Here is a 17,226-nt window from a genome sequence, read left to right on the forward strand (position 1 = left end):
ACGAAAAATTAACCTAAACACAGTGTGTATTGTTGGAGACTATCATTACCGCTACCTTTCTTGTCAGGTAATACATTATCCAATCCGGTTCTACCTGGATATAAATACTGCTTCATTTGAAGGACTGTAAATGGAAAAGGACAGCAGACTTCAACCGTGAGGGTGAATCAATTAAAAAAACATTCAAGCTTTGAACTCTGACCAAAACAAAGCCTTGCTTCAATGGTCTGGGACCAAAATTATTGCCTTCAGTAGGTAGACATACTGCCATTTTCCACTGAGGTAGAAACATCATCAACTGCACAAATTTCCAAACTCAACAGGTTCAGGAACAGTTACTACCCTTCAACTATCAGGATCCTGGAGCCGGCATGAATAACTTTACTCACAGTGAACTGATTGCACTTCAACTCTGTACTGGATGCATTACTGCTTCGTATGAAAATACCAAGGCCCAAGAACAGAAAACTCTTCACAAAGTGGTGGATACAGGCCATTCTATCACAGGCAAAGCCATCACCACCACTGAGTAAATTTACATACAGCACTGCCACAAGAAAGCAGTGCCCAACATCAAGGACCACCACAATCTAGGCCATGTTTTCTTCTCGCTACTACCAATGGGCAGAAGGTACAAGAGCCTTGGGTCCCACACCACAGGTTCAAGAATATTTATTACCCTTCAACCATCAGGCTACTGAACCAGCATGGATAACTTCATTCACGTCAACTCTGAACTGATTCCACAATCGAAGCTCTCATTTTCAAGGACTCTACAACTTGGGTTATCAGCATTTTTTTTAAATTTGCAAAATTTGTCTTCTTTTGCACATTGTCTGTCAGTCTTTGTGCAGTTTTTCATTGATTCTATGATATCCCTCCCTTTTACTGAAAATGCTTGCAAGAAATTGAATCTCAAGGTAGTATATGGTGATATATACATACCTTGATAATAAAGTTAGACCATAAGACATGGAGCAGAATGAGGCCATTCAGCCCATCAAGTCTGCTCCACCATTCCATCATTGCTGATTCATTATCCCTGTCAACCCCATTCTCCTGCCTTCCACCCGTAACATTTGATGCCCTGATTATTCAAGAACCTATCCAGCTTTGCTTTAAATATACCCAATCACTTGGTCACCACAGCCGTCTATGGCAATGGATTCCACAGATTCCCACCCCCGGCTAAATTTGCTTTGAACTTTGATTTAGTACGAGACACAAGAGCCACTAGCCAATCTTGATGAAGGATTCGAAGTCCATTTCACACCTTAGATGTTGCCTGACCAGTAGAGTTCCTTCAGCTTCTTTTATGTGTTGCTAGTTATTTAATAGGGATTCACGATCCCATTGTTTGTGCTACAGACCATCACTATTCTTATCATATGATGAATACTGCATTCAGCTGGGGATAGGAGAGGTATCGCTTACAAACCTCCCACCACCTATTAAATGCTCCAAATGGCATGTGTCTGAAATAGTCTCTGAGAAATAGTTCCTGCTCCTGGCCTTCACATGTGGCTCAGCTACTAAGCCCAGTGGGACCTTTTCTAAGAGTATGGGGAAAAAGACGGGTTACTGGCATCTGAAAACCAGTCTCTGTGGACCGATGGGGCTCATCAGCCGTGGTTGGCAGCTCAGCCCGGAGAAGGAAAACTCTGATCTCCAACCTCCGCTGCCTTGCAGCTGCATTCATTCACGGGGAAGGATTCGGGAGTAAACCCAGAGGGGAATTCTGGAGCTTGAGTCCGTAAGGCAGCCCTCCATTGAGTTCAGTGCTGACTGGCAACTCCTGCAACACCACATGCTAAATTGTATCAGTCTCTGCCGTTCCTCTGGAATCATCAGCTGCATGGAGAGGGAAGCATGCTGCATGGGCAACAGCTTGCTTTGCATATTGTACTGCCCTGGCTTGAGTACTGCCTTGCATATCGACATAGACAGCTATGATACAACATCCATCATCGACCCCAGCCAACAGAGGTCTCCAATACATTCCCCTCATTATGTGGAGGAAGTGGAATCTCGGGAGAGGGTGCAGAGGAGATTTATCAGGATGCTGCCTGGATTAGAGGGCATGTCCTCGGAAGGCAAGTTCAGCGAGCTAAGACTTGATGGAGATGTTCAAGATGATAAGAGGCACAGATTCAGTGGACAGCCAGGGAAGAAATGGCTAATATGAGGGATCATAAATTTAAGGTGATTGAAGAAAAGTAAGGGAGGGATGTCAGAGGTTAAGTGTGTATCTTTTTTACACACAGAGAGGGGTGGGTGTGTGAAACACCCTGTCAGGAACGATGTAGAAGCAGATATATTAGCAGCGTTTAAGAAACTCTTAGATAGACACATTGATGGCAGAAAAATGGAGAGCTACGTGGGAGGGAAGGGTTAGATTGATCTTAGAGTAGGTTAAAAGGTTGGCTCAACATTGTGGGCCTAAGGGCCTGTAATGTGCTGTAGTGCTATACATTCTGTGTCCTATCGCTGCACGTCAATAATTCAGCTGCCTGTTTCACTGATTCAGTCGGTTAAAAAACCACATTAAATAAGAAAATAAATATGTCTGTGACATTAATAAAAACTAACTGGAATTGCTTAATTAGAATGAAAATGACAACAAATGAAAAAGAGAAATACAGTGGAGTCCGGTTAATTGGTAAAAGTCGAGACAGAACATTTTGGTTCAATTAAGCGGCTGCCCCAATGAGCCGAAATTTCATGGAAATTAAAAAGGTTTTAAAGAAGACAAACTACCATACAACTGAGTAACAGATTATGCACCTAAATGAAACACAGTACAAATTAGAACACTACCAATATGACTACAGTGTCATAAAAATCTGTATTAGTTCAAAATCGTTATCGATCGAAGAATTTATTCAGTGTACGCTGCCATTTTCTTTTGATTGATTGCAAATGAACAAAATCAACGCAGATACCTAGTGTAGATACGGACTCCCTTCATACAATGCTTTCAATGACTGTATCCTCTAAATCTTCATTTTCATTCTAATATTCAAGATGATTGTCAATAACTTCAAATTCTCCAAATTTCCCAGCTTGCTGAAATAGTGAAATCATTTCATTTCACACCCAGCAGTTCCTCGTATCTCCATGACTGAATGCTTGAAACCGCAGTGAGCAAAGCAGTTCTGAATTGTCTTACTACTTATTTCTCACCAGCTATCAGTGATAAAAATCACTGCTTTTTGAACATAAACACAAGCAACTGACACTATTTAAAAACTGTGCACCCCTAAGCATGGTGTAGTGTCTAACAGCCACACAATTGCATAGGACTGACACTAGTTAGAAAGTGTTCGGCACCAGTCTCCTGTCCCAATTAAGCAGCATCTCAAATAAATGAAGAGAATACCAGCTATTTTCTTGATTAGCTTTTGTTCTTCAAATAAGTAGCTTCCCTGATTAACTGGAATCCACTGTCCTACAAAATCTCAATTAACTAATGAATGCACACACAGGAGAAAATAGACAAAGTACAGAAATTGACCATGTAGACAATGCAACAAAATTTTAAAGAAAATTTAAGTGTTTACTCCAATAATTTACCGTTTCGAGAAAGATCCAACTCTACTAGCAGCATGAAGTTTGCTATCTCAGGGGGAAGTCGCTGGATTTCGTTGTCGCTTAGTCCAAGTTTTCGTAACTTCACCAGCTGGAAGAATGGCTGAAAAAGGTGAAAGAAGATGGTTACAAACAATTCTGACATGGAAAACAGAAATAACAACATTCCTCACTCCTCTACCAACCTTCCAAACCCTGAAATACCTCACAAAATATATGAACTGTAATGTGCATTACAGTACAATGCAATGCATAAAATATACAAATTACAGTAAGAAATGTAATATTTATATATTAAATAAATCGTGCAAAGAGAGAGCAAAAGTAGTGAGTTACTGATCATGGGCTGGTTCATTGTCTGTTGAGAAATCTGACGGTGCAGGGGGAGAAGCAGTTCCTTAAATATTACGTGTATGTCTTCAGGCTCCTATACCTCCTCTTTAATGGAAGTAAAAGGCATGCTCTGGGTGCTATCATGGGCCCATCGTGATGGATGCTGCCTTTTAAGGCATAACCTTTTGAAAATATCCTCAAAGCTATGCAGGCTAGAGCCCATGATAGAGCTTGCCAAGACCACAACCCTCTGCAGCATCTTTTGGTGAGGGGGAAGAGAGATTTCAAAGGGACCTGCGGGGCAATTTTTCCATACAGTGGATGATCAGTATGTGGAACGAGCTGCCAGAGTAAGTGGTTGGGGCAGGTACATTAACAACATTTAAAAGACACATAAATACAAAAGGTTTAGCAGGATGTGGGCCAAATGCAGGCAAATGGATCTAGGTTAGATGGATACCCTGGCTGGAATGGACCAGGTGGGCCGAAGAGCCTGTTTCTATGCTGTGTGACTCTATAACTCTAAAATCCACTGCATGAACGTCCCAGTCTTTATCTCCAAACTGAGAACAAAGTGAAGTTAATTACAAGCAATTTATGCTGTCAAAACACACACCAGAAGTCAAAATTCCCTGCTTCCCTGCATTTTAAATAAGGAAAATATTATTGGCTCATTGTCATTTGGCAGCAGCACAAAGAGAAACCAGACTCTCATTAAATTCTAGGATTAGCATCTTCACACATGGGACTAAAATTATTTGCAACTGTAGGGGGTTAAAATAAAATGCATGTCACGCTAGTGACCCTCTGAAGCAATAATGGTTCCATTCCCCTGACCTAATATAAACACACACACACACACATGCTTGTCAGATATGATATTGCTCCCAATAAGCACAGCTTTTCAGTGCATTCTATAATTATACTGCATGCTGCAAGGGTTTGTCGGGCATTTTCTGCATCATCTGGATGACAGTTGTCACTGGTTAGCAGAAAATGACAAATATTTTTGCCGAGAGGGCTACCAGGATTTCCCTCCCCCACTATTTGTGACAATTACTGGGAGCATTGTATACAAAGGGACAAAAGCACTGTGAGGATCCCAACCACCCATCCCACAGTCACTTTGAGCCAGTACTGTCAGGAAGGAGGTACAGGAGCATCGGCAGTAAGACTGCTGGACTGAGTAACAACGTCTTCCCCCGGGCTGTAAGACTAATGAGTTCCCTGCCACCACCAAGGTCTTGTCACCAGGACAGCGAGCTCTTTATTGTACTGTTCACCTATGCTGCTCAAATCACACTAATTTTGAAATATATCTCATTATCTTAATTGTGTTAATAGTTTGTTTTATGTGCTGCGTGTGACACATATATTATGGGTGCACCGTGGTCCAGAGGAACATTGTTCAACTTGATTGTATACATGCAGTCAGATGACAATAACCTTGAACCTGAAATTATTTTCATTCATCCCACAGCAAAGGAACAAGCAGGCGCTATTCACCTACTCAAGTCATTCATTATAAGACTTTAAAAGGCATTGGACCATCAGACCACACTTGGGGTACTGTGAGCAATTTTGGGCCCCATATCCAAGAAAGGATGTGCTGTTAATGGAGAGAAACCAGGGGAGGTTCACAACAATGATTTTGGGAATGAAAGGGCTAACATACAAGGACTGATGGGTCTAGGCCTGTACTCGCTGGAGTAAGAATAATAAGTGGGAATCTCATTAAAACCTATCTAATATTTAAAAGCCTAGAGAAAATAGATGCGGAGAGGATGTTTCCTACAGTGGGGGGAGTCTTGGATCAGAAAGCATTCAGAATAGAGAGAAGTCCCTTTAGATTAGAGATGAGGAGGAAGTTCTTCAGCCAGAAGGTGGCGAATCTGTGGAATTCACTGCCACAGATGGTTGTGGATGTTGTCATCGGGTACATTTAAAGTGGAGGTTGATGGGCTCTTGATTAGTTAGGGTTGCAAAGGTTACAACAGGGAGAAAGCTCGAGAATGGGGTTGAGAAGCATAATAAATCAGCCATGGTGGAAATACAGAGCTGATTCCAGGGGTTGAAAGGCCTCATTCTGCTCCAACATCTTTACACCTCAACAAAAAACATTTCTCATGACACGTTCCTGCCTAGTTTCAGGATTTTAAATGCTTCCCAATTCAACTAATATTTTGGGAGAGGGATAGAGAGTTTTAGTTTCCTACCTTTCGCAATCTGAAAATTTGCACAGACCTTGACCTGTCAAGGGCTCAGCCCCAGTTCTAAGGATCAACAATCAACTTTATTCATCACATACATTACATTTGTTAGGAATTTACTGTGGTGTGTTGGTCAAGATGCTACATGCAACAATTATTAAGAATAAAGGATTATACGTGCTATCTGTGATAATATTTTCTGTGTTTTGCACCTTAAGCCCCAGAGGAACAATGTTTCATTTAGCTGTATACATGTGTATGGTCGAACAACAATAAATTAGAACATGAACTTGAAAATAAAGTTAGAGGATAAAGTACAGATATGCAATAAATGCGCATAAATACATTTATTCCAAGGTTGTGTCCCCTGGCCTACATGAAAAAATCCTTTCCCACCACCTAATCTATCCCACCACAGTCTTTAATAACCAACTCAATATCCTCATTCATCGTCAAGAAGTGGTTCCTCAACATGGCAACATCCATCACAAAGGGCCCTGGGACTCATAAGCCCCTTTGCACTGGATTTTTTAATTTTCTCCCCGTTCAGAGTATAGTCTACACTTTTATTTCTTCTACTAAAGTACAAACGTTTGTACACAATGATACAGTTCCCAACATTATATTCCATCTGCCCATTATCCCAATCTGTCCAAGTCCATCTGCAGACTCTCTGCTTCCTCAACACTACCTGCCAGTCCACCTATCTTTGTATTATCTGCAAACTTGGCCTCAAAGCCATCAAAATCATTGACATACAATGTAAAAAGAACTGGTCGTTAACACCAACCCCTGTGAAACATCACTAATTACTGGCAGTCTTTATTCCCACTCTTTGCATCCTGCCAATCAGCCACTGCTTTATCCATAGAACCATAGAACACTACAGCACAGTACAGGTCCTTCAGCTCTCCATGTTGTGCCGACACATATAATCCTTAAAAAAAAGTACTAAACCCACACTACCCCATAACCCTCCATTTTTCTTTCATTCATGTGCCTGTCCAAGAGGCCTTAAATACCCCCAATGTTTTAGCCTCCACCACCATCGCTGGCAAGTCATTCCAGGCACTCACAACCCTCTGTGTAAAAAACTTACCCCTGATGTCTCCCCTAAACTTCCCTCCATTAATTTTGTACATATGCCCTCTGGTGTTTGCTACTGGTGCCCTGGGAAACAGGTACTGACTATCCACCCTACCTATGCCTCTCATAATCTTGTAGACCTCTATCAAGTCCCCTCTCATCCTTCTACGCTACAAAGAGAAAAGTCCCAGCTCTGCTAACCTTGCTTCATATGACTTGTTCTTCAAACCAGGCAACATCCTGGTAATCTCCACTGCACCCTCTCCATAGCTTCCACATCCTTCCTATAATGAGGTGACCAGAATTGAACACAATACTCTAAGTGTGGTCTCACCAGAGATTTATAGAGTTGCAACATGACCTCTCTACTCTTGAACTCAATCCCCCTGTTAATGAAGCCTAGCATCCCATAGGCCTTCTTAACCACCCTATCAACCTGTGCAGCAACCTTGAGGGATGTATGGATTTGAACCCCAAGGTCCCTTTGTTCATCCACACTCTTAAGTAACTGACCATTAATCCTGTACTCAGTCTTCTGGTTTGTCCTTCCAAAATGCATCACCTCACACTTGTCCGGATCGAACTCCATCTGCCTCCATCCATCGTACTGAACTCCAACCACATGTTAATATCGTTCCTGTAATGCCATGGGCTCTTATCTTAGTTGCCTTTTGTTGGTTTTTCCCCAATCCTCTAACATCCAACTAATTTTTTGTTATATTATATGCCCTCCCTTTTACTTTTATGTTGGCTTTGACTTCCCTTGTCAGCCACAGTTGTGTCACCTTGCCTTTAAAATACTTCTTTGGGATATATCTATCCTGCACCTTCTAGATTATTCTGACTAACTCCAGCCATTGCTACTCTGCCATTTTCCCTGCTAGTGTCCCCTTCCAATCAACTTTGGCCAGCTGTTCTCTCATACCTCTGTAATTCCCTTTACTCCACTGTAATTCTTTTGACTTGAGCTCCCACTCAACTTGCAGAGTGAATTCTATCATATTATGATCTCTGGCTCCTAAGGGTTCCTTTACCTTAAGCTCCCTAATCAAATCTGGTTCGATATACAACATCCAATCCAGAATAGCTGATCCCCTAGTGGGTTAACAACAAGCTGCTCTAAAAAGCCATTTCATAGGCATTCTACAAATTCTCTCCCTTGGGATGTAAAATCAGCATCAACCTGATTTTCCCAATCTGTCTGCATATTGAAATCCCTCATGACTATCATAACATTGCTATTTTGACATAACTTTCTTATCTCCCGCTGTAATTTGTAGCCCACATCCTGGCTACTGTTTGGAGGCCTGTATACAACTCCCATCAGGGTCTTTTTACCCTTCAAGTCTCTTAACTGTACCCACAATGATTCGACATCTTCCGATCCTATGTCACACCTTTCTCAGGTTTTGATTACATTTTTTACCAACAGAGCTACCCACCCTCTCTGTCTTCTGGTTTGTCTTTTCAATGCAATGTGTATTCTTGCATGTTAAGCTCCCGATATTAATCTTCTTTAAGCCACGACTCAGTGATATGCACAACACATGATATCTGCCAATCTCCAACTGCGCTACTAGATCATCTACCATATTCCACATACTTATTGCTATCAAATAGCAAGGACCATCAGTCCTGTATTCATCACCAGTAGCTGTTATCCCCTGTTACACTACAAATCATCCCAATGACTGCAATTATGCTCAATCATCTGGCTGTTCTGACAGTCTCCTACACACAGCTTCTACTTGTATACCAACTGCTTTTCAGCTTTCTACCTAATTCCCCAAATTATCTCCTCAGGACCTCCTCGCTTTTCCTACATATGTCATTGCAGCCAACATATAATACGACTTCTAGCTGCTCAAGCTCCCCTTTTTGAATTTAGGAATGTTATGACTTGTAACTCCAAAACATAAGATTATTAGAAAGAGAAACACGAGAACCCGGGATAAACATGCTGCGATTTTTTAAAAGTTGAACATCTCTCTCGTCTTGCAATGAAAAAAACATGCTTTATTTTTCACTCAGCCGTTTCTCTCCTCATGAAGAAAACATGCTGCGCTCTTTTTAAAATTCAAACGTCTCGCTGCGCTTCAACAGGAAGGTAGTCAACTCAGGTTCATTTTAAACTTGCTTGTCACCACTGTTATCTTTTTGGAACTCCAAAACATAAAACGAATCGAAAGAAAAACACAGGAGTCCAGGATAAATGTGTACTCTGTTTTACTTTAGTGAGGCGCACACGTATGATATGGTGGCAGAATGATGTTTGCCATTCACATACAGTACTTTGTCAAAGTCTTAGGCACATATATATAGCTAGGGTGTCTAAGATTTTTGCATAGTACTCTAGTGATTTTATATATTTTACAGTACTGCTGCCACAAATAAACAACAAACTTCATGACATATGTGAGTAATGACAAACCTAATTCTGATATGGGTCTCTATCATGGACTGAGAGTGGGAAGCGGACAGGGAGAGGGGAATCATGGATGGGAAAAAGGGAAGGGAGTAAGAAGGGAAGCACCAGAGAGACATTCTATTATGATCAATAACCTTTTGTTAGAAATCAAATGATCTTGCCTGATTCTCAGGGCTGGGTGTGTCTACACCCTCACCTCCCCCTGCCCGGCCCTCTTTCTCTTTCATCTTTACTAGACCTTTCCCGCACGCTCCATCCTCGCCATTCCCAACATCCTTGGCTCTTGGTAGATTTACAAACTTGCTCTCCACTCCACATTGTCAATACTGTGCAGAAGTCTTGGACATCCTAGCTATTTATATCTGTGCCTTAGACTTTTGTACAGTGCTGTACTTCATAAACAACAAATTATGTAAACAAAGAATGCTTAATCAAACAATATATTCACAATATTACTCTGTGTGCATACATCTACTGATGCCTCTGGACACATCATCAGTGATGTTCCTGGAATCATCAGGTGTTTCAGGTCTTTCAACATCATACACCCTCCTCCAGGTGACCCAGCCGGGGCTGATCAGACCCCAGCTTGTGTCCAGATGGCTAGCTACACATGACTCCATGGCTCCCCTCTCTTGAGCCACAGCCACCTTGAGGCCCTCTCTGCCGCATCGGTGGTATTGCGGATGGCTCTCCTCTTCCCCTCTCCCTCGATGCCCAAATTGCTGTAGGCTCTGGCTAAGGAACGGGCTGCGAATCCCCTACAACCAACTTCCACTGGGAGACACCTCACTCTCCATCCAGCTTGCTGGCAGTTGCTGACCAGTCCTGCATACTTAGAGAGCTTCCTTTCAAAGGCCTCTTCCAAGTGATCATGGGACTGTCAGCTCCAGCATCACCACCTGCTTCGTAGACTCAGACACAAGGACATGTCTGGTCGCAGGGTGGTGGCTGCGATATGGTTGGGGAACCTCAGCTGCCTTTCGAGGTCCACCAACAGCCGCCAGTGTCTTGTAGAGGTCAGGATACCTGCCGATGTTCTTTTGGCAGGTATTGGCTGCTCCCCAGCTCTTACAAGAGCCAGGCCTGGCACCTCCCTCGTCTCACCAGGTTGGACACCTGCGCATTGTGCTGCTCCTGCTCCCACCAGACACTTCATCCTCGCTTGGTGGATCTTCAAGCCGCGATTGTTCTTGCAGATTTTGCCACATGCACACTGCTTGATCATAGTCATTTGTCCACTGCCTGGGTCTGTTGCCATCGTGTCCGTCCAAATGGGGTGCTCATCCTCTCCCCCTCTCAGGCACCCCTGGGGGTATTTTTCCCTTAGAATCATAGTAGCTCTTGCGGGGGTCCTCCTCTCAGAGGACACAGATTGGGTTGCCAGCCCTTTCTGCCCTGGTTGCCGTCTCTCCGAGCTGTCACTGACTCTCCAGTCGTCACCACTCTTTTTGTGGTTGTCACCCAGTCTTTCCTGGCTGTCACTGATAAACTTAGGGTTCAAATATTACTGAAATATTAAATGCACAGGGAACAGCTCGTTCCTCTCTACCATCAGATTTCTTAACAGTCCATGAACAGTACCTTGTTATTCTGCTTTTATTTGCACTACTTGTTTTTCCTATCTTGTAGATTTTTATATTTGCACTGTACTGCTGCTGCCAAACAGATTTCATGTTACACTTAGTGGCCACTTTATTGGGTACACCTGCTCATAAATGCAATTATCTAATTAGCCAATCATGTGGCAGCAAATCAATACATAAAAGCATACAGACATGATCAAGAGGTTCAGTTGTTGTCAGACCAAACAAAAGAATGGGGAAGAAATGTGATTTAAGTGAGTTTGACTGTGGCATGATTGTTGGTGTCAAAAGGGCTGGTTTGAGTATCTGAGAAACTGCTGATCTCCTGGGATTTTTACACTCAACAGTCTCTAGAGTTTACAGAGAATGATGCAAAACAAAATCCAGTGAGCAGCAGTTCTATCAACAAAAAAGCATTGTTAATGGGGAGGTCAGAGGAGAATAGAAAGACCAGTTCAAGCTGATAGGCAGGTAACTAACTCAAATAATCATATGTTGCAATAGTGGTGTGCAGAAGACATCTCTGAACGTACAACACGTTGAACCTATAAGTGGATGGGCTACAGCAGCAGAAGTCCATGAACATACTTTGTGACCATTTTAGCACCTAATAAAGTGGCTTTTGAGTGCATCTGGCGAATAAAGTTGATGCTTAAAATCAGATCGCAAACCCAACAAATAGTTAAATACGCCACAGTCCCAACCATCATTTTCTCTTCACACTTGCTGCATTGTTGATTCAATTAGCAGAAAAATCAATCCAAATGCTCTCATCCCTCTTCTCCACCCAAAAACAAAAATCATTTGGCTCAGTTCACTGGCTGCATTCTGTATTAGCTTTGTAGTGAAGGCTCCTTTTACATAAATACATGTGTTTTTAATATCAAAACCTAGTTTAAACTAGAATTGTGGCCAGAATTTAAAAGCAGTCTTAAGACTTACACCTTTTGCAAGCTTCTTTGAAGGTTATTTAGTTATTTATTTTCAAAGATACGAAGGAGACAATGGCTTCTTTATGTCAGCAGACTGTGTTAACAAATGTGCCAAATTAAGAGAACAGGAATGTCCATTCATTGTCTAAATATTTATGTCTGATTCACTGCATGAGAACCAATTACCCGCCCATTCAATCTCGTGGTTCCGTTTGTTCAAGTTGGGTAGTAGATGACCTACATGGTTTCTTTTCTACTGTCATTTGCTAATTAACATATTTTGCAGATTGTAACAGAGGCAAGCTCACCCAGCACATTCCACACCACACTAACCAAGGTAACAATACCAATGCAGATAATGAGCAGAGATTAACTGCGACTCTATGCAAGTGACATACTGAAACCAGAGGCAACATCAGTGAAGTTGCTAATCAAAAAGGGGACAGATTTTACGATGATTGAAGGAAAGTATAGATAGCATGTCAGAAATAAATATTTTTTTTTCTGCCAGGCATGGTGATGGTAGAGGCAAATACAATAAGGGCATTTTAAAAACTCTTAAGATGCGTTACATGGATGCACATTGGTTGTTTGTCAATCTTTGTTTATGTATAGTAGTTCATATATTCTATTGTATTTCTTTATTTTCATGTAAATGCCTGCAAGAAATTGAATCTCAATATAGTGACATATCTGTACTTTGCTATTAAATTTACTTTGACATTGACGGATGATAGAAAAATGGAGAGCTACATGGAGAGCAACACATACAAAATGTTGGAGGAACTCAGCAGGCCAGGCAGCATCTATGGAAAAAAGTTTTCCATAGATACTGCTTGGCCTGCTGAGCTCCTCCAGCATTGTGTGTGTGTTGCTCGGATTTCCAGCATCTGCAGATTTTCTCTTGTTTGTAGCTACATGGAGAGGGAAGGGTTAGATTGACCTTAGAGTAGGTTAAAAGGCCAGGACATCAGGGGACAAAAGGCCTGTACTGTGGTGTACTATTCTATGTTCTTTCTATGTTCTATTTCAGAATGTTATGTAACGGTTAGCAGAACCCTACTACAGTGCCAGCAACACACTGACCATTAGTTGCTTGTATGTTCTCCCTGTGGCCGCACAGGTTCCCTCCAGGTGTGCCAGTTTCCTCCCACATTCCAAATATGTACGTATTAGTAGGTTAATTGGTCACATGCACGTAAAAGGCTAATGGGAGCTTGTTGGGCCAGAGAGGCCTGTTACTGCGCTGTTTCTCTGAATAAAATGAAGAAAAACAAGAAGAATATTATGGATAAAAGAGTAAACTATGCTGCACTCCTTCACTGAGAAGATCCTTGGGAAGTATGTTTCCTCAAAGGTATGAGCACACTTAATATCAGATAGCCCTCCTTTGAATTAAGGCAATTTCAAAGACTGAAACATTGAAATTCAGTGCTGCAGTTCTTGGTTACTGAATAGAACACAGAACAGTCCAGCACAGGAACCGGCCCTTTGTGCAAATCCATTAAATTAATAATCAAATGGTTAACTAAACTAATCCCTTCTGCCACGTCACAATGTCTATATGCACCCATTTTCCTCACATTCAAGTGCCTATCTAAACATCTCTTAAAAGCCTCTAAAGTTTGTCTCTAATACCTCCAGGCAGTGTACCCATCACTCTCTGTGTAAAAAAACTTTACTTATCTGCCTTCTAAAACCCCTCTCTCCACCAGAATCAGAAGCAGGTTTAACATCACTGACATATGTCATGAAATGGACTGCTTTGTGGGAGCAGTGCAGTACAATACATAAAAATATACCATAAATTACAGTAAGAAATATATTTATTAAATAATAAGTAATACAATAAAAAAAGAACAGAAATAGGGAGGAAGTGTTCATGGACTGTTCAGAAATCTGATGGTAGAGGGAAAGAAGCTGTTCCTGAAACACTGAGTGTCTCTCTTCAGGCTCCTGTACCTCCCCCTTGATGGTAGCAATGAGAAGAAGGCATGTCCTGGGTGATGGGGATTCTTAATGATGAATGCTGCCTTTTTGAGGCACCGCTTTTTGAAGATGTCCTTGATGGTAGGCAGCATAGTGCTCACGATGGAACTGGCAGAGTCTACAACTCTCTACAGCCTTTTCCAATTCCGTGCACTGGCACCTCCATTACTAATGGTGATACAACCAGTTAGAATGCTCTCACAGTAATTCCCGGTCAAAATACTTGCTGGTTTAAAATACACCGTTTTAGTTCTTTTGCTTGGTCTGACATTAATGGGTTCATAAGAAGCAAAAACACAGGATGTGGATAGAGCTAAGGAAATGCGAGGTTAAAAAGATCCTGATGGGTGTTGTATACAGACCCCCAAACAGTAGCAAGGATGTGATCTACAAATTACAATGGGAGATAGAAAATGCATGCCAAAAGGGCAATGTTACAGTAGTCATGGGGGATTTCAATATGCAGGTAGATTTGGAAAATCACGTTGGTGCTGGATTGCAGGAGAGGGAATATACAGAGTCCCTACAAGATGGCTTTTCAGAGTAGTCTGTGGATAAGCCCACAACAGGATCAGCTATTCTGGATTGTGTGTTGTGCAATGAACCAGAATTGATTAGAGAGCTTAAGGTAAAAGAACCCTTAGGAGAAAGTAACCATAATATGATCAAATTCACCCTGAAATTTGAGAAGGAGAAGCTACAGTGGAGTGAAGGAAATTACAGAAACATGAGAGAGCAGTTGGCCAAAACTGATTGGACAAGAACACTGGCAGGGATGACGACAAAGCAGCAATGGCTGCAATTTCTGGAAGCAGTTCAGAAGGCACAGGATATATACATCCCAAAGAGGAAGAAGTAACCTAAAGGCAAGATGACACAACCGTGGCTAACAAGAGAAGTCAAAGCCAACATAAAAGCCAAAGAAAGGGTGTACCATAGAGCAAAAATAAGTCAGAAGTTAGAGGATTGGAAAGCTTTTAAAAACCAAAAGAAGACAGCTAAAAAGTCATTAAGGAAAAGATGGAATATGAAACTAAGCTAGCCAATAATACTTAAAAAGGATGCCAGAAGTTTATTCAGATAAGTGCAAAAGCGAGGCAAGAGTGGATATCGGACTGTTGGAAATCGATGCTGGAGAGGAAGTAATGGAGGACAATGAAACGGCGGGCGAACTGAATAAGTACTTTGCATCAATCTTCCTGGTAGAAAACACTAAGAGTATGGTGGAGGTTCTAGAGAACAGGGGTCAGTGTATATAAAGTTACCATTACTAGGGAGAAGGTTCTTAAGAAACTGAAAGGTCTTAAAGTAGTTAAGTCACCTGAACCAGATGGTATACATCTCACGGTTCTGAAAGAGGTGACTGAAGAGATTGTGGAAGCATTCATAATAATCTTTCAAGAATCACTAGATGAAGGGTGGTTCAGTCAGCAGGGACTATACTTGCTGGATTTCAGAAGAATGAGTGAAATGTTATAGAACCTATAAAATTATGAAAATTAGGTAAGATAAATGGAGGAAAATTGTTTCCACTGGTAAATGAGGCTAAAACTAGGGGACTGTTTTAGCCTCATTTACCAGTGGAAACAACGTGGGGAATAGATTTACATGTATGTAATACTGCAAAATGAGAACAAAAATAATGAGGTAGTGTTCATGGGCTGATTCAGTTACCATTCAGAAATCTGATGGGGGAAGGAAAGAAGTTACTCAGAAACATAGAAAACCTACAGCACAATACAGGACCTTCAGCCCACAAAGTTGTACCAAACATTTCCTTACTTTAGAAATTACCTAGGGTTACCCATAGCCATCTATTTTTCTATGCTCCACCTATCCAGGAGTCTCTTAAAAGACCCTATCATATCTGCCTCCACTACCGTCACTGGCAGCCCATTCCACACACTCACCACTCTCTGTGTAAACAAACTTACCCCTGATATCTCCTCTGTACCTACTCCCCAGCACCTTAAACCTGGGTCCTCTTGTGGGAACCATTTCAGCCCTGGGAAAAAGCCTCTTACTATCCACATGATCAATGCCTCTCATCATCTCATACACCTCTATCAGGTCACCTCTCATCCTCCTTTGCTTCAAGGAGAAGAGGTCGAGTTCACTCAACCTATTCTCATAAGGCATGCTCCCCAATCCAGGCAACATCTTTGTAAATCTCCTCTGTGCCCTTTCTATGGCTTCCTAAAGCATTGAGTGTGTGCCTTCAGGCTCCTGCCCCTTCTCTCTGATGGTCACAATGAGAAGAGGAAATGTCCTGGGTGATGGGAGACCTTAATAATGGATGTCACCTTTTTGAGACATCCCTTTTCTTGATGCTGGGGAGACCAATGCCCATGATAGAGCTTATGGTGTTATAGACCAAGGTTCTGTATATAACTTGGTCTTACAGAACAAGATTTTTTAGAACAGGGAACACAATACACAATAGTGAAAATCTCCCCAGTTTTACAGATGGTGGAGATTTAGACACCAATCACTGGATAGGATTCAATACAGTGCTGCTACCAAACCAATACCAAGTTTGACTGACTCAATTTGGATTTAAAGCTGAAGAAACAACTGGCAAAAACACTCAAAGGCAGCAACTTGCAAAGTGTTTTAATTGAGAGTGCTGATGTAATGCTATTCTTACATCAAAATAAACTTTATCCATTATACAAGGTTATTTACAAAAATAAATCATATAATGTACATAGAACATAGAAAACTGACAGTGCAATACAGGCCCTTCGGCCCACAATGCTGTGCCGAACATGTACTTACTTTAGAAATTACCTAGGGTTACCCACAGCTCTATTTTTCTAAACTGTGTATCTACCCAGGAGTCTCTTAAAAGACCCTATCGTATCCACCTCCTCCACGGTCACCAGCAGTGGTGTCTTCTATGTCTTGTTATTCTTACATTCATAGACAATGTGTTGAGTAGAGTCCTATTACATTCCTTAAAACATATAGGACCATTGCCACTCATGCATCCCCCACTTCTAATCCTTCCTTGTCCAGTAGAGAAGGAACCCTATACTGTGGTCCCTCCCTAACAAGCTCTATTTTTTTGGAAA

General features: G+C 41.7%; 1 protein-coding gene across 1 annotated transcript in view; it reads right to left on the minus strand.

The window, feature by feature from the left end:
- Positions 1-17,226, minus strand: part of lrrc1 (leucine rich repeat containing 1) — a 133,417-nt gene that overhangs the window by 98,194 nt on the left and 17,997 nt on the right. Inside the window, exon 2 of the mRNA XM_073056722.1 lies at positions 3,574-3,691. Coding sequence (XP_072912823.1) covers positions 3,574-3,691 — 118 coding nt within the window. The remainder of the gene's footprint in view (positions 1-3,573; positions 3,692-17,226) is intronic.

Source organism: Hemitrygon akajei, chromosome 9, assembly GCF_048418815.1.
Source record: "Hemitrygon akajei chromosome 9, sHemAka1.3, whole genome shotgun sequence".
Classification (NCBI taxonomy): Eukaryota; Metazoa; Chordata; class Chondrichthyes; order Myliobatiformes; family Dasyatidae; genus Hemitrygon; species Hemitrygon akajei.